The 25,821-nt window shown below is 37.5% G+C and overlaps 1 protein-coding gene and 1 long non-coding RNA gene across 2 annotated transcripts; both read right to left on the reverse strand.

The window, feature by feature from the left end:
- Window positions 1-1,127: 1,127 nt before the first annotated feature.
- On the reverse strand, window positions 1,128-5,080 carry LOC113960837. Its single transcript, XR_003532120.1, has 3 exons — window positions 4,941-5,080; window positions 3,231-3,347; window positions 1,128-2,993 (listed from the first exon to the last, which is right to left on the reverse strand). It is a non-coding gene; the product is annotated as an uncharacterized LOC113960837 (long non-coding RNA).
- Window positions 5,081-5,744: 664 nt separating this feature from the next.
- LURAP1L (leucine rich adaptor protein 1 like) lies at window positions 5,745-25,821 on the reverse strand. The gene is made up of 2 exons (XM_027670639.1): window positions 25,536-25,821; window positions 5,745-6,665 (listed from the first exon to the last, which is right to left on the reverse strand). Exons 1-2 carry the CDS (start codon window positions 25,722-25,724, stop codon window positions 6,291-6,293), a joined length of 564 nt encoding a protein of 187 aa, XP_027526440.1. The 5' UTR covers window positions 25,725-25,821; the 3' UTR covers window positions 5,745-6,290.

Genomic DNA, 25,821 nt, shown 5'->3' on the forward strand with positions numbered 1-25,821 from the left:
AGTAGCTTCATGAACTGAAGCAAATATTTACATTAATTCAGACAACGGGGAGGTGGGGTGGCAAAATGAAAGCCATATTTGTCCTACAAATTATGTCACTTTTCCAAACACAGCTTCTCTGTGCAAAAGTGAGGAGCATTTTAATTACCCTTCTCCTCCCCCCTCATCAAAATATTTTTAGGATTACTTGACTGTGCTAACTATGTGATAGCTAGTTGTCAGGAACAAAGGCCACTGTATTCCTGAGAGAAAGAGATGGTCTTCTGAGCGATCAAAATTCTCAGAGACGCACAAAAGGAGAATAGGTTGTCCCTAATTTGATAATTTGTGATATCAAATGGGCAGTTAATAACTGTGCCTAAATAATTGGATTGCAAAATACGTAAATATTGGCATAGTCCTCTTACGTTCACTGGGAAAGATTGCCTTTTACAAAAAGGTGGTTTTTAAAAAATGAATAGGAGAAAAATAAGTGTGAATTACTGTTAAAAATGTTTTTATATTCGTGTACTTCTTTAATAAAACTGTAGTACTTTTTCTTCGAACATTTGAACAGTCCCCTGGAAATCAGCATGTCTTAGAACAAGCAATCTGGGAAGACTAGCAAATGCTAGGCTGATAATCTGTTTTTCCCTTAGTTTAGCAAACACTTTAAGGTAGAGTTCAGTAAACTGAAAATGCAGAGGAAGCATTCAGATTTGTTTTCTATATATAAAACATTTTGGCTGCCTCCTGCAGCAGGTCAGATTTGTCCTTAACATATTGAGATCCCTTATCCTTTTGATGCACACACAGGACTGGGTGCATTGATAACTACTCTGTTATTGTCTCTCTTCCTTCCTTTCCTAGAGAAATGTCTTTGGTTTGCTTTTTTTTTTGGTGGTTTGTTTTGTTTTTCTCTAAAAAGGCAGCACAATCACTTCATTACAAATACAACTTTATGCTGTATTGCTTAATACTGATTTTCCAGATAAGCCATACGCTATTGTTTAGACATTCATCCGGTAAGATGATGGGAACACTTCTGACAGCAAGATGATGGGAACACTTCTGACAGCAAAACTTGAACAAAGAATTAACCAAGTAATTTTATATGAATAATCTCACATACAACACTTATTGTTCTCTTTCTGTAGTGTTGGTTCTTGGAAATTAACTTGGAATGCAAAAAAATAATATTTAAGAGTCAAAAAAGAGTTTTTCTTTCTTCAAAATGAAATAGTACAATAGCCATATTGCCAATAATAAATAGTTTACAACTAAAATTTCTAAAGCTTAAAAATTATTTTTAATTCAGTATTCCAGTGCATTCTCTTACTGCTCTTGCAACTTTAAATAGTTCTGACAAATAGTTTTCACATAATGCCATCTGTAAAAAGTAAACTGCTTTTTGGTTTTTAGTGATATAATATAGATTGAAGACAAATGCTGTCTCCAACAACATTAAAGAGAAACACAGTATACTACAAGACAGACCTAACACAAAAAGATGTTTATTTTATTGTGTACTTTGTCCTTTGAGTTCATAATTCATAAACCAAAATTTACTGTGTTCTTACATTAAAGTTTTCCTTCACAAAATCAAAGCAGTATCCTTTCTAAACTAAAAAGGTTTCAGTGGTCTCACAGGTTTCTAGAAGATGAACAATGCTGTCATTATTTGAAAGGGTTTTAAAGGACTATAATGTTATAGCTGTCAGCTATATAATTTTTGACCCAGCAATGCTGATAAGTTTGCACTGAGGATAAGTGTTCCCTGATAAAAGCATGATTTCATACCTTTGGGCTCAATCTGCTGTTTTCTCTCTATATGAATATCAGGCAAAAACAGAGGGTAAAAAAATTAAAAAATTGCTCAGGAATACCAAAACAGATTTTGCAGCTTATTTTTGGGGGAAAAAAAAAAAAAAAAAAAAAAAAAAAACAAAAAACCAAACCAACAACCCATCCCTCAACTCAAAATTCTGTCATTAGTGTTTATTATCATATATTTCTTTCTTTTAGTTCCCTAATTGTAACTAAAAGACACATCTTTTCAAATATCCTATTTTTGAGACTGAGCCAAGGAAACCAAGCAAGATAATAGGGAAATGTCAGTCCTGAAGACCAGACTAGTGGTATGCCATAGCACAGAAAATTTCATGGGGGGAAAAATAAATTGTTTTATTTTCACTCTAGACTTACTTAGCAGGGAAATTTAATCTTTGGGCAATGGGAGGGTCAAGTGCTGGCAGCATTAATCTCTTTTTAAGTTATGTAAGGGAAAAGCTTCTGTTTGTTTCAAGGCAGGATGCTCTTATACTGTTTCTATAGTCAATTCATAGGTATTCTGAGAAAGACAAACTTTCTGAAAGAGAGCACATCTAAAGCAAAACAAAGCCTCCTTTGCTGTACAGTGATTGATGTTTCTGCTGATCTCATGTTTACTGGGTATATGTTAATTCTTTATATCAAAGACACATCTTTTAGACTTGGTTCAGAAGTGTTGGCAAGATGAAAAACACTAGCACAGGCTTTTTCGACAGCTTAGTAACTGCTTAAGATTACTGAACAAAACCCCCACAGTTTCTCAGTCACTTACATAGAGTTATATGAGATGCAGCTACATGGTGTAACCAGACATTATTTCAGACTGCACTTCACCCACCTTGACTAACTAGTTCTCTTTTTCAAAGGGAAATGCAGAGAAAGATTTTTGAAACTTCAAACGACAGTTCTATGGTACTTCCAGCATTTTACCACTCCCTTCAAAAGTTGGGGCTCATTTTAAGTTACACCAGATTTCTGGTTTTTTTAGTCATCTTGTTTCTACTCATAGAATAATGGCAGTTCCTCTTCCAAACGCAGAGATGCTGTTCTGTCTTTGGTCTCCTAGTGCAGTGTTTAGGGCCCACTGATGGAAGATGCAAGAGCTCCTGCTTGGCTCTTCATACTTTCACAGCATTTGTGGAGACATAGTCGTGCAACCTTGAGATCAATAGTAGACCTGGCAGCTGGCAGAGAGATTTCAAAAAATTTTAATTGCTCTTTTGAAAGTGCCTCAAAACTTCATAACTAGACTGTCTTGGCAGAATCTTTAAAGAACTGCAGTTTTCAGATGTGAAAATATAAGCTTTTTTTTTCCTCCGCTTCAGTAGTTTGCTTGTGAACCAGAGCATATTCACTTACTAGCTGGTTCCTATTATTAACAGAAAAGAGTCATTTTAAAACAGAAAGCATACTCAATTTACCTTATTTTTGACTGTCTCTTATTGTCTCTGAATTACACAGGTTCCATAGTGGAATGTCTTTCAAAGACAAAACTTCAGTGGTATGGAAATAAGAATGGACTGGGTGTTGCTCATCACCTGTGATTTTACAAAGTGTCTTGAAATGGTTTGTTATGCATGAAAGCAAGCTGAGCGTCACAAGAGCCAAGGTGGTAGAAAGTGACAGAGGATAATGAATTATATTTGCTGGGTTTACACTTTTTAAAATACTGTTGCTTTTATCCATTTGAAACAAACACAGCTTTGTAAAGTACTTTCAGATACTTTACTCTATGCTACTGAATCCTTTTTATTAGTTCTCTAAATCAGATAAAAAATTACAAAGAAGCCCATGCTAGAAGAGGGCATCCAGATCGCTTTTTACCACAAAAAGATTCTGCAAGACCAAGGTCAACCAGATAAAGAGGAAGCTGAAAGAAATATGCAAACTTTAAAACCAAAGTTGAAGACCCAATGCGAATACTTTTTTAATGAGCATTGAACATTTTCCATTGTCTAAACAGTCAAGTAGTAGTTCAGGTGTAAGCTATTTGACTAATTTTAAGAGATGATCAAATTTCATGATCTCTCTTAAGTGACAAGTCAGAGTAAATTACTGACTATGGAATCCTGTTAATGAAATTAAGGAACTTAGTCAAACCTAAATCTCTGAAGTGTTCATGTTCTTGGATATCAGAAACAAACACCTGAAAATTCTTGTTTACTTGTAACAGTCTGCTGACACCTCTGTTTTGGCATTTGTACTCTTTCTCCACTTCCAGTCGAGATGTGGAGGAATAAAAGCTTCTAATCACATACAGCTTTTATGTCACCACTTCTGGTAGCGGGCTTTTTCCCCCCACCTTTGGTTCCCATTTAAATGGACTTCTATATCATAACGTGATAAATCTATCACTGATGTAATTACTCTTTATCCAGTATTACAGCTGTGAAAGAGTGAATGACAGCTATAGACTGTATTTTCCTTGAAGTAATTTCAGTGTAACTTGAGGGGATATTTGAGAACGTATGTTAAGAATATTCTTTAATTTTTTACACAGTAGAAAAATTTTATGTGCGTCTTGGCCTACTGCCCAAAATCTCAGTTGATGAAGAAAAGACTCCATATACTGCACATTCATTAAATTCAGAGGGAGTATACATCCTGATATTTAACTTCCATGCCAAGCAATAAAGGTAGAAAAAACTTTCAAGATAGCCATACTTTTATATCAGGTATTTAGTTCTGTTCCTTAGATTAAAATAATTTAAAGTAGTAAAACCTCTTTTGAATTCACATTTGAAGTTCTATTTAATGTTACACTGAGAAATAATTTTTCCCAAGGTTTTTAATTCAAACTTTTTTTTTTTTTAAGCCATGTCTAGCAGTCATAAACTTGGGAAGGAATTAAAAAAAAAAGTTAAGCCAGTACAGCATTGTTATTTGAGGGCTTGCCTCCATTTTTCTTCAAGCTATCTGAAATACCGAGGTTGATCTCAGAAACAGAACTGAGAAGGCTCATTCTTGGAAACCACACATTTCTTCACTATTTGAAGAAATCATGATGTTCAAAGCAAAACATACATGTCTTGGTTTTTAATTTTGAGGGACACAGACATCTTCTGTATTAAGAAGCAACGGAGCTAGCCCACAGAGCACAAATTACCACTTTCAATTTCTTGATTTTCTACCTGTTCTTCACATTTAATGTTGCTCAAGACTGGACAAGACAGATCCATGGAAACATGGCTTGGAAGAGCAGAACCTTATCAAATTATTACTTTATCTCAGAATGAACCAAAAGAACATACATCTGCTGCTGCATGTGCTAGTTTATTCCTTTAGAAAGTGTAAAAAAGTTCTTAAGTGGGACACTGCCTTATACTTATCAAATATTACTTCCTTTGGTGAGGGAATTTCATGTTTACTGGCAGTAAGAACACTGCCAGACATGACAAAACAGAACACTTTTAGATGATGTGTAAGTATCAATACCTCTTTCACTATCTGTACACTGGAAATACACATTCATTATGTGTTATCAGTATCAATATCTCTTTCACTATCTGTACACTGGAAATACACATTCATTATGTGTTAAAGTGTCTAGTTCAATTCTATTTCTTTTATTCTAATTTTTTCTTACTGTAGAAGGATAAAACTTTCGGGCGTTTATTATAATTCTGAAGCAGATAAAAGAAAAATCTACCTTCTAGTCTTCTGCACAAAAGCATGGACCAGGAGACTTTCCATACAACAGTTACTGTTTTAGTTCTCAGCTGTTTTTATCATAACTGACTAGCTGCAGCTCTCCACTGCACCAACAAGCACAGAAAGGTTAAAGCAAACCCTTACTTGCAAATCAGGAACCAAAAGACAGTAGGACAACACTGCCTAATAAAAAAGCAAACTTAGAATCAGAATTTAATGGCAAAATTAGACAAGAGACATGAGAACATTGCAAAAAGAAAGAAACTCCACACAGAAAAGTTTATGATACTTTATATTTCAAGTGAAGACAGCCTAACAGAACCAAATTTCATTGCTTATAAAAGAAAAAATATTTTTAGAGGTATTTTCAAGATTCAGATTTAAGGCTCAATAAAAACAGTGTCTTTGGAAAGACCAAACCTGATAGTCAATAAAATTTATGGCAACATATATTTTTTAGAAGATATTTTATTGCTAACAAATACAAAATTGTTGCTCTCATTCCCTGATGTCTCATTTTAAAGATAAAGCTTTTTCTTCACCACTTTTAAAGACTTGTAAATACAGCATTGTAAAAAATGGAAACAAAAAAAATAGAAAGAAAAATTGTGACAATAAATTATGAAAAAGAAAATGCGAGGAGAAGAAAAGCCCAACCTACCAAGGAGAAAATGCATTAGAAGCAACAGAAAAGTTATGCAGTAGCATTGAAGTATCATATTATGTTCTCCTTCCAAGAGAACTTTGGGGCTTTTGCACATGAAATAAAATAGCAGCAAAGAAAAAGAATAAGTACAAGTGCATTTGTGTCCCACTGGAACTTTTCCTTATTAACCAAAACAGTAGTACTCATCAGAATCAATTTTGGGATGCTTATGAAGAGGCTGTGGGTCCTCCGTAACAGAAGAATCACTGAACTTGTCCATATCTGAAGGACTTTGGTGACCAGGGACATCATCCACTAAGGTGTCCAGATAACTCCCCACTGATATTCCATCCAGTCCATCACTACAGTCTTGTAAACTGTTACAGCTGTCATGGAGGGATGTCTCCTGACTTTCCAGCAAGCTGCACAGGCTGCCACTCAAACTGCTGCCTCTACTGGCAATGGCTTTCTCTTCAATCATCCACTTGATTGATTCAATACTTTCATTGATGATGAGGAGCTGGCGCATAAGTTTCACATCAGTGGCTCGGAGATTAACCTATAATGCAAGAGGGATTAAAAAATTACTCTTTTTTCTTCAAAATCAAACCAAATAGCAGGCTGGAGGCAAAGAATGGGTTAAAAGAAAACACATTAAAAAAATCCAGCTTTCAAATCTAGAGCAAACCTATTTCAATAACTAGTAAAAAAAAAAAGTATTGCTATACTAATGCTTTCAATGAAGGTCAAGTGGGAACCTAATAAGTCCTACCTAAGCAGTCCATTAATGGGAACGCTAGTCAATGACAATATTTATACACACACTGATACTACACTATTTAGATGAGAAACACAGCTGCTATGACAACGCTTGGGGATAGCTTTTCACTAATCAGAGAAGCAAGACACCAAGCCATTTCTATTTGCAATTACTCCAAGCTACTTGCAGCTACAGGCACCTAAGCATTCACCCAAAGTTATCTTTATTGGGTAACCTAAAATTTTCAGATGTGCATCATTTGGAAAAAAGCTTGTGGACATTCAACTTTTACTCACATTACTCCTGTGTTGATGTTACTATCTGCTGTATAAATGTCTGAGTGCTAAAATATTGAACTTATTGAAAATATAAATTTCAATTATTTAAACCTATATTAGATGAAGGTGATGAGTTCATAGTCAAAAGAGCAACAATTTGCAATAAATAACTAAATAAAAAATGGACATTAAGTACCAACTCCTACTTTCCCACTTAATTGTGGTGGTCGATGCATACACACAGAAGTGTTAATGGCAATGCACAGTGGAACATTGTGGTATTGCCTTTCACAGACATACTCAAATTAAATGACTTCATGTTTTCCTTAATAGGCTAACTATATAAGCCAATTTATGAGCCAGCCACTTCAGAAGCCACTTCAGATGACAAATAAAGGTGAGACCTAAGGGTTATATTCGTTGCTGCTTTCTCTTAATCTGAAATATAACAAGTATTGGCAAAAAAAATCTGTGACACCTTTGAACATCTTCACTCAATTGAGATATAAAGAAAAACACAAGTAAGATCTGTTACATTAGACAATAGATATTTTATGCTATTCTCCATGTCGACAACTGTTATACAGAAAAATAGTACCTGTATTGTTCATACACAATGGACTGGAACGGAATCTGTATTCTCAGGAAGCAGAGACTGTATCTTGTTTTGCTGAGAGTACAATCTGAACATGGTTCTTTCCATACTCAAATGTCATATTCTCAGTACCCTAATTACATTGACCTGGTGCAGTTGTTCAAAAAGTTATTTTATTGTATTTCTATTTTGCTAGATACCGCAGAAGATTGTACTGGCTGTAGCTGGGGTGCTTCCTAGCAGCCAGTGTGGTGCTGTGCTCTGTATCTGTGACTAAATCAATGTTGGTAGCACACCAGTGTTTCAGCTGTTGTCGAGCAGTGACTGCACAGCACCAAGGCCTTTTCTGTTTTTCACTCTGCACCCTCAGTGAGTAGACTGAGACAGAGAAAGATGTTTTGAGGGGACAGAGATGGGAAAGTTGACCAGAATGCACCAAAAGGATATTCCTTGCCATATAATGTTGTGCTCATCAATAAAACCTGTGCATCTGGTCTTTCCAATCCAGCTGTTACTTGGGGACTGGCTGAGCATTGGTCTACTGGCAGGACATAGTGCATCACTGACTTTGCATCACTTGTTCAGGTTTTTTTTATTTATTTTCTTCACTTTTTAAACTGTCTTCATTATTACGTATGAATTTTTCTTACTTTTGTTCTTCCATTTCTCTCCCCCTATACCACTGGAAGAGGAGAGGGAAGTGAGTGGGCAGCTGGTGGGTGCTTAGTTACTGGTCAGGGTCAATGCAAAGACATTTCAAGCTTTGCCAGTAACAGACTGCCTAAGTAACTGTCATATGTATTCCCAGTTTCCTTCCCAATCACCAGAATCACTTCTGAATTATTCTCAATCCAATATCCCAGGATTTAACACAGTGAACCTGGTATTGTGCAAAATGGCTTTACCATTCACAGTTTTAACAATACTGTCCATCTCTCATTGTTTCAGATGTGAGGTTATGAAAACAAATTGACCATTTTGTTGTTGTTCTGCACAAGACAGTTCCTGTAGTCCTGCTAATAAATCACTAGAAACCATTTGCTCAGCAACTAGGCTGTCATGAAAGCAGTAAATTACCCAGCTTCTCAAATGCAACTACAGACTTTGGCAACTTTCTGAATATAAGCAAACTTGGAGACAAGTTTCCCAAAAGGCTGATTAAGAAAATGTTCAACAGAACTAGAACTAATATGACCCTAATGAAACAGCCCCTTCTAGATAAAGGGAATTTCATATATTTGAGATTTAGTTCACTGAAAACATTTTTTTGCTTTAAATACACCCACAGCTACATCCTTTTTGTGGAACAGCCTTACTGGAAGCAATTCTTTGCATTCCTGATTACTAGAGTTCTCCTCCTCCTAGCCACCATGTCGTCCCTAGTCTCTCATATCAAGAGCGTGCTTTTCCTAAAGCAAACATTAAAAAGTAGTCCAACAAGTGCCATCTTTCTTTAACATGGTTTACTTCATCATCTGCTTGATAACACAAGAATGTCAAAATGACATTTCTTGCCCCTTATCAGCTTTAGCCCAGACACAATCACATAAGTTTTTAGTCACTTACATGGCTGTAACCAATTTAAATGTTGGAGTAAACAAATCAGTCCAAGATGGTTCAGCTAAAGGCACTAAACACAGTAAAATGTCACCATGTTTGACAGCTCCATTTGTTATGCACAGTAACAGGTGCATTTCAGGAATATTGTGAACAGAATGTACCAGAGCTAATACAGGCATTTCAGAACAGTTTCTACAGCTAGTCTTTGAGTTAAAGGTAGAGCACGGCATACCATAGGGAAGGTGTGTGTTAGCATAGATCAGTTCACACAAAAACTTGTGGTGTACAGAGGAAACGATTTATGATAAGAGAGCAAAAGTTAAATTCTTGCTACAGGCTAACTTTTATATATTTTTGCTTAATTTGTATAATTACAACAGTGCAGATCCACAGGAAGGATCATAAATGTTTAATATTAACAGCTAGTCACAGTAAGAGAAAATAATGAAATTAAAGTGACAGCATCTTTCAAGTAACACAGTCTGGTAGCACAGGTGGACAGATTAGCATTCAGACAGAACCAGATCTTTAGTCTGGAAGGGATAGCTGGTCTATGTCTGTGCCTCTCTCATACTGTTTGTTCTAACAAAATATTTCTTCCTTACGCAACTAGCCTTGTTTTGGTCATCCATAATAATATGCACAACACTGGCTTATATATTCAAGAGAATTTATATTTACAAACATATGGGCATTTGTGTACATATATATGTACAGACATATACAAATATTCACGCTATTTTTATATATATAGTGTTTTTAAAAAAGGACTTGACAAGGTTATTGTTTTTAGAATAAAACTCTTAATGACCAGGGCTGCTAACAAAGACAATTATCGCCTCCTGGCCTTCACCCAAAGTAGTGCATTAGCTGTCCCTAGACTGGTCACTTAGCTTTTGGATCAAAGTTGCACTTGCACTCAGAATATGGGCAAAATGGACTTGTGTTTTCCTGCTGCATGTTCTGTAGGCAGAGTTTCCAGTCTGGTCCAAACATAGCGGGTCCTGTTTCCTTCCAAAAATGACAAAGCTAAAAATTCTGTTCAATATAACCTTTTAATATCTGAAAGCTGTTTGAAACTCTAGTTTCTTCTTGCAGATTACTTTCTTTTAAATTCCTGAGCTCACATGTTGCTGCTTCTTCTAACTACAGAGACTCTGCAGGGATATTAGTGTCAATGATAAAATATCATCTGTTTATTATTAAGTTAAATATCATTAAGTTTATTTAAACTATTTTAGTTTCATTTTTTCCTCAACACTTTCACGTTGTGTGCTGTAAAGAGCTCCTTAATAAAAGAAAAGAGTGAGCCTAAATAATAAGGTATTTCCTTCAAGACAAGTCTTTTAGCCAGATCACAGTGAAATAAGTCCCTACAAGGCACAAAATCTTATACTTACAAGTTAATGGATTCAGGGAGGTATTTAAGTCATTTATAACAGAAGTTCTGTCCTGCACAAGGTCTCGAGCAGGAATCAAACATGGACCTAGTGTTGGTTACTATGGAATCTATGTTCTAAAGCAGTATGAGTTTGGACACATATTGCACAATAAATGGAAGTTGTATGGAAACAGTAGCAAAGGACAGTACTACATGGAAAGTCACTCAGAGGTTCAGCATGTGAGAAGTCTTGCAGAAGATAATGAATATGTGAAGAGGGTTAGATGAAACAGGCACTGGAGTCAATTCCATCTGCTGTTAAATGCTGCCATACCCATCTCTATTTCACCTTTTACAAACAGAATTTCTAACCAGGAGAACCTTTCCATGCCAAGTAGGTGCATGACCACCACAGTCCAGGAATATTAACACTACTGTTGTTTCATTTTTCTAGGATGTGTCAGTCACTCCTTCCTACTTTCCTATTCAATTTCCACTATTTCCTGTATCATTCAGGATGAACAGCTTGCCTGCTATGCCTACCTCCCCTTTCTTTTTTTAAAGGCAGATTACCTCAGTTTTCCATGGAATAATGACCTCTGTGAATTATTTTGAGATATAATTTAAAAAAACCCCTAAAAATTAATGTCCAAGTAATACTTTGGTTTGCATTCTGCAATGTCTCTTTTGTCAAAAAAGCTAGTTTTATTCCACTTTTTCCTGGTGTTACTTTTGCTATGACAAACACTGAATAACAATTTTTAAAGAAAATCAATTCACAAAGAGAAAGATGAGAGTGTGGAAAGTAAACAGCGGTTAATAATATTGAATTTTTCAAGTCTTATCAAGATACAAATATAATAAGGAGATACATAAGGATAAAAAACTGAACAATTAAACCTCATCAGCCAATTCTGTGAGAGAATATACATAACAAGCTAAAAAAACAACAAACAATCTATTCAATGTACAAGATTCAGAATATGTGAATGCAAGCATTATTTAATTAGAGTCACTAAGTTAACATTTACAACAAGGACAAGTGTGGTGACACACACAGAGGCTTTGTTTATTGGACAACCACCACAAAGCAGGAAGCATGCCACTTGAAGGTCAGCAAGCTCAAAATGGTACTGCCACACCTTCTTGATACCACTGAGTAGAAAAGAAGCTCTTTTTCCAATTAATATGTCTAAAGTAAAATAAACCCACAAATAACAGATAATGTCTGCTCTTTTAACACACAAGATGATTAACAGGCTGTGCAGGAGCTACATTCTACTTTAATTAATACATATGCATCCGCGTGTCTTTAAACATCTTGCCTGATTTTAAATTGTCTCACTGATTCAAAATATTTGCAGTGGTTTCCTCAAATAATGATGCTGCTTTGGGCAATGGTATTTCAGGATCAAGATGAAGAAATCAGAATGCCTAGACTGACTTCTGAATTTGAATACAGTCTTCAGCATCTCCTGTAAAAAAAAGGGAGCTTTTTTTTACACAGTGTAAGAACACAAGTTTACTATCCTTGACTGGAAAGGATTATATCTGCACAGGTGAAAGTGCAACTGCTTTTGGGAATGCTTCACATCCACTCCATAGCAAAGCCAACTAGCTCTGATTAATTCAGGCACTACAGTAATTCAGGCTAACCCAACCAACCTGACTGACACTGTATGTGAGCTCTCTCAAACAACAGAGATGTTGACCAAAGCCTGGCAGAGATGAGACTGTCAGTAAATTGAGGTAGGTGCTGCAGTGTTCATCATTAGGCCAGATGTCTCTGACTGTGATTTACCTCACACTGATTTAGGTAAATAAAATTTCGGTTAACAGTGATATATGTAGATCAACAGCTTTTTGTGGACCCAGTTTCTTTCATCGTGGACTTGTTTCAAAGAGTATTGCTGTAACATTTCCCCATTTATTTATTCCTGTTTTTTAGGCTTGTGGTAAACTTCAGACAATGTGAGAGCACATACAAAAGCTATGTGTTTATACAAAAGCTAAATTTATGTGATCCATTGATTTGTAGTTGCAGTTTGCTGATCTACTTTATTTCTGCAAAGTAAGCAAGTTACACTGACCTTTCTCAGCTGTACTTCCATTATGAGTCACAATAAAAATATTGTGGCAGGCTACAGAAGTAGTCTTAATCACTTGATTTTTTACTTTTGCTAAAGAGATTGTTTATACTCTTGTTTCTCTTGAAGACTCCAAAATTGTTAGAACCCTCATAGCAGTTTCTTAGGCAGCATTCATTACAACTACTGAAGTCCCAGCTGTTCAGAAAGTGAGCAGTCATTCAGTTTTCAGTCATTTGGTTTTCTGTATGCACCCTTTGCTACTTTGCTACTTTAAACAGAAGCTCTAGCCTAGTCATCATCACCTGTTTCAAGGTGCTGCAGTTCAGTACAATCCTTCATCAAATGCTTCCGATAAACATTTCTGCAGGTCCTCCTGTAAAATTTGGCAGGCACATAACATAGTTTTGTGCACAATGATTTTTAACCAGGAAGGAGAGACCTTGTGATTCTCCATCAGCCAAAAAAGGATTCTCATTCTGAAAGCAGAGCTTACCAGCTGATTAGCTAAAGCAAGGAAGGGAGCAGTCAAGCCTGAGCCACCTCCAGAATAATCAGCAAGGCAGAGCAACTTCATCAGAGAGCAAGTTAACTCAGTAAGTAATGAGAGTAAATAACATAATTAACAGGTTCCAAGGACATTTCTTGCAAATAAATGACTAAAATATTATGCTAGTATGGTTATCATCCAGTACAAGAAATTACAGTATTGGTGATTTACATTTTTCTTACAACATTGTATTTTAATATTTTAATTTATGCATAGTAATTGATTCCTCTCAGACTTGACAGGAAAATACATACCATCAAGTTGTGCAATTGTTTAATAACATTATCTCAAAAAAAAGAAACACTGGATCACAAGGCCTTTTTCCACCTCCATGAAATACGCACAATCCTTTTCTGTGGAGTGTGTGTGGGTAGCCTGTCATTTGCATTAATACCTTTGATAGTAAAATATCAATGATTTAGATGAATAATTTGCTCAGTAGGGTACAATTCTTTTTTTTTTTTCAACATTATTCAATTTGAAGTATCTTGTATCATTAAGTGTAATAAAAAAAAATCTCAGGATGTATAGTGTCTTTTTGTTTGTTTGTTCTAGTTTTTTGGCTTTTTATTTTACTGTGAAAGAGAAGGAACAATTTCAATACCTCCTAAGTAGATACAACAGTGATCATCAGAGAGAAACATGCTATACACCTCAGAGTAAGAAGGAGGAAAAAAATAAAGGTTAATCAGTTAAATCCCTATTTCATGACCTCCTGTCGAAATTAAAATAAAATAAAATAAGATCTTTAAATATAGAAGTACCACAGAATTCAGATAGAGAAACATCCAACCTCATAAGGATGAATGAATATAAAAGGAAGATCCTGATTCTTTTAAAGCTTGGTTGAATTAAAACGAAAAGGAGCAGTGAGGAAATGTAGGGGTTTGAGAAGAGCAAAAACTTCTAATGCTACTGGAAGGTTTTACCAAATGTTTCCAAATATCTCATGCTGCTGTCATAAAAGCATCATCTGACCTTAGAGATGTATCTATGACAAAGGTGAAAATGTCCAGAACAATCCATAATATGGACCCACATATGTTGACAGACAAGATAATACCACTGCAAACATTCAGGTCAATATGAAGCGGCAACGTTTGGCTGTCGGTGTCAGAAAGTGTTACAGCAGATGGACAATCACAGCATCATTATTAAGTGTTCTGGACACCAGCCACAATACAGGACTGTGTGTGTCACCCCACCAACATGAGACAGCTCTGGGGCTCAGGAGCATATCTAATTTCATTTATTTCGTTGAATTTCACTCTCTGTCTTATGTTTGTCTTGACCAAAATATGCTCTTAAAAACACAATGCAAGAAATGGATAAAATATCTGCTCGTTTGGTTAATAAGCACTCCAGACCTGTTCATCCCTTTAAAATTAATTGTTTTTAATACTGGCACTGTGCAAGTACACTCAAAAGCATATACTAAAGTAAAAGTGAAAGAAGATAATGGGTTTTGCTTACAGGCATATCCAAAATTTGAAAATATTGCTTTTACAGAGATAACACCAAAGTTTGAAAATATTCGAAAACGTAAAAAAAACCCAAACAAAACAAAACAAACAAACAAAAAAAACCAACAAAAAATCTAACCACCCAACTTATTTCATTAAGTCAGAACTGAGACATGACAATATTAATGCTGGAGACAAATTTCAAGTTTCTTGAAATTCAAGTCTGCTTCCAAAATACCACTGGAAAGACACATATGATTTAAAAAAAAAAAAAATCTTTGTCTGAATCTCCCCAGAAACCAAAATGGAATTCTGTTTGAAATACTTTTGTGTTCCTGGAGATGGGGTAGATCCTATTGAAAGCATATTTTTAATCTAACAACCAAAACTTTAGTAAAGGCAAACTCCCATCCTATTACTTAAGGTTTATTTGGATAAAAATAAAGAAGAACTTCAAGACATACTTGTAATTCTAAGTGATCACAGGTGCTCTTAGAACTGCTTTAATAGTATTAGAAAGTGATATGCTGATCATTGGGATTTTTTCCTATTAAAACATTGTGAGCATTACATTTCCATGCTAAATATTTTAAAACTTATTGAATAAAAATGAGTCAATATCTTATAAAATAAGGCTTTTTGGTTTTTTTTTTCTTTAAGTTTAATTTGTGCACTATTTTAAATTGCATGTCTTTCAAATTCAGACTCATTTTTTCTTTTAAATGTTAACCTTCATCCAAATCTTCCTACTGGTGTAATCACCATTCTCCTAAAATACGGTTCCTGCACAGTCTTTATGCCTATCAGAAAGTACTAGCAAATTTTAGGTCTTTCAGATAAAATGAAGTTGAATATTTTGAGTCTTTCGAACAAAACACCCTTTCAAACTTCCAGATATCTATAAAAAGCTTCTTTAGTTTTCTCTCATCCACTAAGAAGGTATCAAACAGCTAGCAGATAAGATGCATACAGAATCTATGGGTTAAAGATCTAGAAGCAAAAAAGGGTTTAGAACCATCTCTAGCAAGCTGAAATGCTGAAATTGTCCAGCACAAGTAGCAAAGCTGGTTGTTCAAAGTTGCGTTAGCTGCAGCTTTTGAGCCATTATGGATCAAAAAGCCATGTACCCCATTGTTTCCTACAGAACACACTGCAGCAATCTGTTCTGCAGGTCATAAGGTGTGATTATCCAGGTAGAACAGTGAAAGCATATATTAACAATTAAACAAAGAAAAATCCTGTTCTTCCAGGGAAGGATATGAGAAGATAGCAACAGTAATCAGTCATGAACTATAAACTTCAAGGCGAAATCAGGCACTGTAGGTACCAGTCTTTCTATATTATTTAAACTCTCCTCTGATCGACAACTTTCATCCACACCATATAGCGCAGTTCTCAGCTTCTCCTGCATAACTTTAACTCATGTCATACTGCTCTTTTTTAATTTAAACTTGCTCTTAACAAAGATTTCTACACAGAAGAGTACTGGGGCAGTGTAAAGTGATTCTAGTTCAGCAAAGAATATTAATCATAGCTATCAACGCAGTTACCAGAGGTATGAGTAGAGCAGGAAGGAATCAAGGTCATTAGTTATATTTCCCATTTCTCTTTCTACTGAAAAAATACTAGCTACTAAGCTAGTTGGGGAGCAGAAATAAGGTGCAAGACTTGCAACATAAGGCTGGGAAAAGACAAATATGGCCTTTGCGAATAATCAAGGGTGACCTGGGAAATGAGAGAACTAGACAAGGAAAACCAGGATGCAACAGGTTTGGATTAGAGAAGTTCAGTTGCATTTGAAAAGGGCTGGTTAGGACTCTTCTGAAGTAATTTTGTCAACTGAGTGCAAATTAATGAAAATGAAACAGAGAAATAACAAAGCTTAAACATCATACTGTTGTTTTGGTTGCGTTTCTTTTTTGTCTGAAATGGGAGGACTGATGCTCTGCACTGGTAAATGCATAAATAGCTTTATGAATTGATCACCACAGAGGGCTACTTTGTCTGGCTATGGGAAAAACACAAGCCATGCTTCCACTCCAGTGCTCCAGTCACAGCAACCAGTGCTAGATGCTAGCAAAGGAGGATGTAAACTCCAGGGGTATTTGAAGAAACTTAGAGTTGTTTTGGCAAGCCAGTGGTACTATTCTTCTCCTGCGAAGAAGCTTTCTCCTCTGCTGTTGCAGGATTTACAGCTCCTACAAACCTTGTAACACTAGGACCCTGCCACAGGCCACAACTTGAAACAAAAATATTTCAGTGTACAGCACAATTCTCCCAAGATATCTGGACTGACCATTAACAGTCACAGTGGTTGAAGTGCTCCTGTGAAGGCAAAATGCACTTGGAGCCAAAGAACAGGAGATCTCTAAAAGTTATCATTCTGGTTTCATATTTGCTCCTCTCATAGGTGTATAATTTTGAGAAGACTAGAAAAATAGTCTAACGTTGGAGTTTACAATGATTGAGTTCTCAAAGTTGTCATGTTTTTGCGCAGACCCATCCAAATCCTGCCTGTGAAAAGGATTGTTCAGTACCAAACCCAACATAAAACCACTGCATTACCACTGTTTTATCATCATGCTCATTGGAGGACAACTTCAGGCTTTTAGTGTGGCTGGAACAGGCCTTCTCTGGGCACTCTTAAAAAGGTACCTGTTAATCTCATTTCAGGAAGGATGCTAGACATTCAGAATCACAGCATCACAGAATACTTGGGATTGTAAAGGACCTCTGAAGATCATCTAATCCAACCTCACTGCTACAGCAGGTTGCACAGGATCATGTCAAGGTGGAGTTTGAAAACTTCCAGAGAGGTTAAGATTCCACAATCTCTCTGGGCAGCCTGTTCCAGTGCTCAGTCACCCTCAAAGTAAAAAAGCTTTTCTTCATATTCAGATAGAACCTCCTGTGTGTCAGTTTGTGCCTGTCGCCCGTTGTTCTGTCATAAATTAAAAAGTCTTTTCAGTAAACACTTAATATTTAGTCATGTCCAATGTCTGCTATGTCTTATAAGCATGTATCTGAGTTAACAAAAGGAGTGAAACCATTTCAAACACATTTCTTAAAGCCAGTGGAAATTCTGTAGGAAGACAAAAAAAATAACAGAAAACTGTAAAGCAACAAAGCTGTTCTATTTTTGTTTCTCGCTTGAGGTAAAAACCTGTGAGCTTGGAAACATTCAACACATTTGTTACATTGTAATCCTTGGATATGTGTTTCCTTCTGTACCTAGAGAGAGGTTTCATAGCCAAAGCATAATGCAATAAGATGACTCTCCTTCTGGAAGCATTTTAGTCATGAATGCAGCAAACAAAATTACAAATTAAGCCAGTAAAGTGTTTATAAGTGTTTATAAAATCTGAAACTCCCAGTAGTTAAATAGCAATGTAGCATTGCTTTACAGTCACTAAATGTTTTCACTTCACCTGGCACATCACCCAGCAGGGCCACACAATATGGAGTTTATTTTACAGCCCAGTAAATGAAACAAGTAGCTTCTCTAGCAGCTTAGCTAGTTTGTGTTTCCTGTTAATTAACAAATGTGCCATACCATTCCCTTGACAAAAGTATTAAGAAAGGCTAGTTGGTGGGGAAGGATGAGGATTGGATTGATGAAAGCAGGGTTGCACAGGTGTGCCACTAAGCTCTTCTCCATGTTTATGGGAGCTCTAGGAGAGATTGCATATCCTAACAAAACAGAGTTAGGAGCTAATTTTAACATATATATATATATATATATATATATATATATATATATATATATATATATACTCCCCAGTGTATTCTCCTTATCTTCTCTTATGGAGGGAGGGAAGCTTCCTTTGGAGCTACTTCAGGAGGAGAACCCTCAGACACGTTTTATTCCACGTGCTAATCCACAGGCATGCACCAGAGGGACTCACCACTGGAAGACAGGACAGGTTATCTCTGAAATAACTGACCATCCCAATATGCTTCTAGATTTGAAAAACCTTGAGCTGCGTTGTTTATACCTTTCATAGCTGTAATACAAGGTGGATTACAGACCTCCTGGATGTATTTTGGTCACTTGTTTTGGTCACCCTCCAGATTAGGGTTGGTTATCATGAACACAGGTAAAAGCTTATAATTAGAAGCCTCATTTATGAGAGTAAAAGCTCCATAACAAAGGCTACCAGTCTGTCTTCACATCAAGAAAGTTTCCTTTTTATTATGAGGTTGTCCATAATTGTACAATCAGAGCTCTTCAACTTTAAAAAATAGTAATGTGAGAACCATCTTTTGGAACTGCTTACATGTAAGAAATCTAAATTCCATGCTTATAAATGTGGGTGAAAATCCATCAGAGAACTTGCACTCAATTTAATTAAATTCCAACTGTTTTTCAACAGCTCAGACCCTCTGATTTTTTAGTCCTGTAACTTTATCCTTGTTTGTTCCAGATTCAAGTATCCAGCCTCTCTTCCAGGACATGGACAGAAATGAAACACATAGGAAACAAACATGTCCACTGCAGAAAGTTTACTAGGTTTTGGCCTTGAAAGCAGAGAACAGACAAATAATCTTATAACCTTTAAAATATGAATTGAAAGAGTATTCTTTTTCTTTAAGTATTTACTTTTAGGAAAAAGAAAATATTGAAGAGTAGAAATGCACTTGTTTGCCATCATCTCTGCTCAATATAGGTATTTAGTACTGTACATTTCAAGTTTTACCAGCTCACAGACAAAAGGTATTTTTAAATTATTTTTAGCCATAAGTAGCCACATAAAAGAAAGCATCCACACAAAATTATGATGATCAAAGGGCTGGAACATTGGCCATATGAAGAGACACTACAGGTTCTTTTCTCCTTAGAGAAGAGAAGTCTTGGGGATGGGGATGTCTCATCACAGTATTCTAGTGCTACAAAGGGAACCAGGAGAGGTTTCATTTTAATACATGATAATTTTTTTTCAGTGATGACAACCAACCTCCTCATGTACGTGGTGGAATCCCTGATGCTGGAGGTTTTCAAGATACAATTGGACAGGGTGCTCAATAGTCTCACCCAGACTCCGAGTCCTATGAAAGGTGAAACTAGATGATTTTTGGGCTCCCTTCATGGAATGGCTCTTCCATCCTAGGCCCTTTCCCTAGGCTATTCTACAAAAACCACGGTGTTCTGCTGATTTCATCAGAAAGTTTAAAATCTATTTGCTAAAAGCTATCATAAACTCTAAAGCTCTGTGCAGAAAGGCTTTAGTATCCATGTCTTTCATTTGTCAGTAACCAGACTTTAAAAAGCAACTTCAAGGATTCTTCTATTCTTGAAAAAGTAATCAGGAATGAATCATGTAATTATAATATATATTCTTTGAAATAAAGGCTGGCAGAAGTCTCACAGTACATAGGCAGCCTAACTGGAAGTCTTGACTGAAGTTTCCCCAACACTGCTGTGACGATCCATACATGAGACAGGTGCATGTGTACCAAAATATCTCACACTGATGCTGCCAGGTGAGGTATCAGCAATGTTTCACACCCTGGGCCATACAGCAGCTAATATTGTAAGCACACATTCATCTGTACTTCCTGGGGACTTGAACACTTCAGCATCTGCTATAGCTGAATAAGAACGGCCATAAGCACCAAGTGCAACATGGAGAAGCTCTACAATTCAAATCCTTCTGCCAGGCACTGGGTGAGATTTGCCAGTCAAAATATATGTTTAAATACGCATTAATTTAAATAATCTTGCTCAGCTCATCATTCCAGAGACGATCTGAAAAGGTGGAAAACCTGGCAAAGTGCTGGCTAGTTTAGATTGCACTTTTTTTCCTGTTAGATTTGATCAAGTTCCCTACGGATCAATCTGCAAGTGCCTTTTAGCATGAGTATCCTGGTATCACTGCCCAATTTGCATTATATGTGAAAAATTACAAACTCCTTTACTACATCATGCGAATTGGAGAGTATGGAGAGAACTTCCTAGCAAGATCCAAGATCGCCACCTTTTCCAGTGAACTTCAGGAAGACTTGGGGAAATAAGTTAATTTTTATTTCTGTATGTCTTTCTATTTCTAAGAGCCTCACTGAATAACTGCTCACGAATAAATGAAGGTTAATCAAACTGTCCTACACAGGCTTGAGGCTTAGCCGCTACTAACTTTATATTTGAGATTTTATCTTCAGTCAAGATTTTAAGCAAAAATTCCAATTAATCTAATAGAAACCCAGCATCTGATACACAATTTTGCATGGCTGACTAGGCACAATGAACCAGACTTGGCTTCAGTTAAGACAACTGATGTTATCATACAAAACAGTGAAAATAGCAGCCTGTACCTACAGCAAGTGAGAAAGAGATGTTTCAAATCACAGTTGTTGACTTTTTTTTCTTTAAAGAAACCAATAAATGTAGACCCCTCCCAGCAGCTGTGGATCTAATAAATCTGAAGCACTCTTCAAACTCCGTAGAGCTGGTAGAAGAGAGTGACAACAGCTTTTCCCTCCAACTCGCTTCTTCATTGACATGCTAAGGATACTTGAGAAAAACAAAACAAAATAAAACAAAACCAAACCAAACCACCAAAAAAACCAACAAGAAAACAAAGCAAAACAAAACCAACACAAACCCCCAAGAAGGACTGGCACCATGATGACTGTATTTGCCTTCATTCCAGTCAGTAAAAGATGCTTTTACTTCTATTTCATTTTGCCCGGGGTCAATTACAATTAGCCCTTAAAAAATAGTTATACTAAAAAAATAATAGAATGAGAAAGCATAGGAATATACCTCTATCTCAAATAGGTTTAGCCTAAATCTGGCATGCTCCACTCCTTGAAAATAGGAATGTTTCAATTTCTTTATCCTTCACTCTAAAAACTGCTGCACTCAGAATATCCAGTTTGACTTTCAGACTCATAAACAGTATTTGGTCCTCAACAGTGTTCACCAGAAGGAATCTTATTTAAAAGTCCCAGCACTGCCATCCACCCCTCACTTCCAAGCCACAGGGTATCTTTTCTGCCTGATACATTTTTATGCAAAATATTTTTTTAATTATTGCATGTAATGTAGACTATATTCTTTAATTTTTTAGCTTTCAAAAAAGGCATTAAAAAGTTGATTTTGGAAACTTTTGAATTAAAGGAAAAAAACCCAAAACCCACTCTCTTTCTTCAAGTATTAAGGAAAATCTCCCTTTGAGTAACCTCAGAACTTGTGAAGGAGAATTGAGGCTTTTGAAGCAGTATCATTTCAGGCTGCAGAATAAGCCTCACTGATTATTTACTGGAGTGCATAGCTGCTGAAGTTATATGTGTTGAATGGTGACCTCAGGAGCATGGTACACTAGAAAAAGGGCTATAAAGGGTTATTATTAATTCCCCAATGGAACATTCCACCTAAAATACCACAGGAAAAAGAGCTTAACAGTAACATTGTGACAAATTTCATACTGAATCAGGGGCACATTAACTAGTAGGAAGCACTCATTCCACTCTAGGCTGACCAGAGCACAGTGTTTTGACCTGCACTGGCAATTACATCTTGGTACTCTGGTAAATTTATGGCCTTATAACTCAAAGGTTTTCAGGATCCAACCCAATCTCCATTGTGGCCTTGTTGGGGAAAGTGGAGGATAAGGAAAGGGAAGTAAGGCCGAGCAGGTCCGTCTTTCTAGAAAGATACTCTGTGGTGCTTTGTGTGTGATTTGAGTGACTACCAGCAAAATCAGGCTTGAGGGAAAAAGAACCATATGCTGTGAACCGCAAAAGGATCTGAAGGAGCAATTGCAAGCCTCAAAACCTTTACCCAGGAGACGTACAGTTGCCACACATCCCCCACCAATCTGTCAGGTACTGTAACTCGCAGTCAAAACCAGCATTTCCAAGTCAAATATTGTCAATTTGTTCCATATTTGACTAGAAAAGAAGAGCCTGAATAACCTTGTTTTGTATATGCTTACAAAAAGTTTGCCTCAAGTCTGAAATGAGCAAGCAAAAAAAACCATCGATAGATCTATCCAAAATTCAGTGAGTGGGCTGCAGAATTTGCCATCATAGCACAACCAGAAAAAAACAGCTTGATGGATGACACTTGGTTTTCTAAACTTCTAATATTTTCCATTTTTTGCATTTTTTTGCTATGGCAGCAACTATAAACTACTTTTCTACATGTTAAAGGCATCTTAGGCCTTGCAGCAAAGCCAAAGAACAATAAATAAGAAAGAGGTCTGAAATAAGAAGTTTTGACTAATATGCGGTAAAAGAGAAAAAAAGCATAGAAAGGAACCGCAATTTTTACCTGGTATTGTTTTTAAATTGATCAAATCTGCACAATGTCACAAAGAAAACTGCAGAGGGGAAAGTGACAGATTAAGACGATTAAGAAACTTTTAGGATAGAGGGAAATAGTGAAAATGCTAGAGACTAGAGAGAAACCTCAGGAAGGTAGTTCACTTTCACGGTCTGAATTACAGAACACAGCTGAGAGCAGGAATAAGATACAGACAGGGTAGTAATACTTCACAAATAGTCATTTTACTGGTGGTTTAATGTGCATACACAGACTGGAAGTCAAATGGGAAGAGATGTATAACTGAATTCTCCTTGCTTAGCAAGAGCAATGAGTCCAGATGTGAAACTCAGTCAGTCATTGAAGTGACAAAGAACAGCAGAGGTCAAGGCTTTTGGAACTAAAACATGTTCATGCTTAGGGCATGAAGGAAAAAGAGGGAAACTGGGTGGCAGGAGGAAGAAGAGGCAAATCAAAGATTGTGACATGAAACTTATAAGTATGAACTAGGTGAAGAGACCAACTGGAAAGGGTAATATGGGCAACTCATTGGCATCCCCCTCCCTTAATAGGCTTAATTGCCATGATACGTCCAGACAGTCATGCCAAGAACCCTGGCTACCTTATTTGCTTCCTTTAGTCATGCCAAGAACCCTGGCTACCTTATTTGCTTCCTTTCCAGTCTGACATCCCAGACATTATAAGCTACCTGCAGGTCATTCTACAATCATTGTGCAAGCTTAAAATTAAAAAATAAACAAGAGATATGCTGACAGTGTGTTACTCGATGCTAAACTGAAATTCCCAGTGATCATTAAACTAACAGCATAGAGTCACAGAATTATGTTTGAAGGGATATTAGATATCGCTAGTTCCAATCTTCCTGCCATGGGCAGGGACACCTTCCAAAAGACCAGGTTGCTGAAAGCCCTGTCCAACCTGGCCTTGAACACTGTTAGGGATGGACCACCCACAATTTCTCTGGGCAATCTATTTCAGTACCCCACTACCCACTGAATAAAGAACTCCTTCCTAACATCTAATCTGAATCTCTCCTCTTCTATTTTAAAGCTATTCCCTCTTGTCCCATCACTATATGCCCTTGTAAACAGTTCCTCTCCAGCTTTCTTCTTGGCCCTGTTTGGATAGTGAAAGGTGCCTAAAAGGTCTCCACAGAATATGTTGATATCTTGATTTGTGTGTATCTCTTAAATATCTTGAAGGCCTACAATAGCAAGTGTGATTTATAAATTACCCCTCAAGATTAACATTACCGTTTTGGCTATTAATTCTCAAAGTATCCATTCTCTTCCTCTTCTTGCCTAGCATGCTTCTTCTTTAAAAACACTTATGAACCCACACACCTTTTACTTATATCTATCTATATGTAACGTTGCACAGGGACTGAAGGTATGGCATTACCCTTGTTCACACAGATTGAGATTGATTTGTTTGCTGTAAACGGTAATGTTCCAAGACTGTTGCACAAAGTTATCTCAACACATTGCCAGAAAAATCCTCATGTCAACATGATCAAATTTTATCCTGTGTTCAGATAAGCTTAGTGGCAGGAGTTATGCAAAGAACTGCTACTGAAAAGAGTCTTTTAGGACCTCACATAACAATTTCTCCCTAATAAAAATGGAAGGTAACTGTGGCTGCAAATCTGAGGTACCCTGCATTGTCAAGATCATATGTCCTGAGTGTTCACTAGGTGCTCACTTGCTTGCAAAGAGCATTCTTTTCATTTGTCTTAAAAAATTAAGCCAGTTTTATGGCATCATCAAAAAATAAATTTATTGAGATGGTGGCATACAAAGGAGGACAGGCGCCTGCATTGAGACAGTAAACAAGTTAAGAGTTCCGAACTACATAAACCTTAGTCCCATCACAGACCACTAGCAAAAAAAAAAAGAAATCATTCCACCAAATCATAAATAGTTGTTCAAGAATTAGTGTGCATCATCTGTAGCCTGTTTGGAACTAATTAAGTCTCTGAAGATTGAAGTCCAGAAATCAAGTCCCTGAATTCTGGGCCAAATTTCCAGCCCAAAAATATCCCGTGTCTCCTTAGGTACTAGTCATCAGCAGGAAACAGGTGCGATGCAGAAAATGCACTTACAAAGGTGAGAGATTAGTGCATTATTTCGTTTATTGGTACTCCAGCTTTCAGTACTTCTAACGAGCTGACAGAGGAACAGAAGCCAACAGCGAGTCACCGGCGAACTGCCACGCTGCGAGGGAAAGAACCGGCAAGTTCCTCATTCTACGCCGCTCCGCCGAGCAGCCTCCTGCCCTCCCGGCCCCGCAGCCCCCGCTGCCGCCCGGCCCCGCCGGGGGATGGATGCGGAGCGGCGTCCCGGGACAGGCAGCGCCTCTTCCCGCGGCGGGCCGGCAGGGCAGGGGGAGCGCAGCGCCGTCCCCATCCCGGCCGGTGCCGCCGAGCGGGAGGCGGCGGAGCGGGAGGGCTGCGCCGGCGGCCGGCTACTCACCATCTCCTGCCTCAGGAGCTGAAGTTTCGCCTCCAGACGGGCCAGGGCGGCGGCGCGGCGGTGCCGGGGGCCGGGGGCCGCGGCGGCGGGGCGGGCCACCAGCTCCTCCCCGCGCAGGGGCCGCGCCAGGCTCTCGGGCACTTTGCGCCCCAGTTTCTGCTCCACGTCGCGGAGGTCAGGCAGCTCCATGGCTTGCCCGGCACGGGCCTACGGCGGCGGCGGCAGCAGCTCCGGCTCTACCCGCGTCCGTCCGGCCGCTGCCGGGGCGCGGAGGCGCCGAGACCCA

Source organism: Neopelma chrysocephalum, unplaced genomic scaffold (assembly GCF_003984885.1).
Source record: "Neopelma chrysocephalum unplaced genomic scaffold, ASM398488v2 Primary Assembly neopelma1_96921, whole genome shotgun sequence".
Classification (NCBI taxonomy): domain Eukaryota; kingdom Metazoa; phylum Chordata; class Aves; order Passeriformes; family Pipridae; genus Neopelma; species Neopelma chrysocephalum.

Coding starts and splice junctions, on each gene's coding strand:
- LURAP1L (XM_027670639.1), bottom strand. CDS start 25,724: ATGGAGCTGCCTGACCTCCGCGACGTGGAGCAGAAACTGGGGCGCAAA. Junction 6,666..25,535: donor AGCTCCTGAGGCAGGAGATG/GTGAGTAGCCGG, acceptor CTTGCATTATAG/GTTAATCTCCGAGCCACTGA.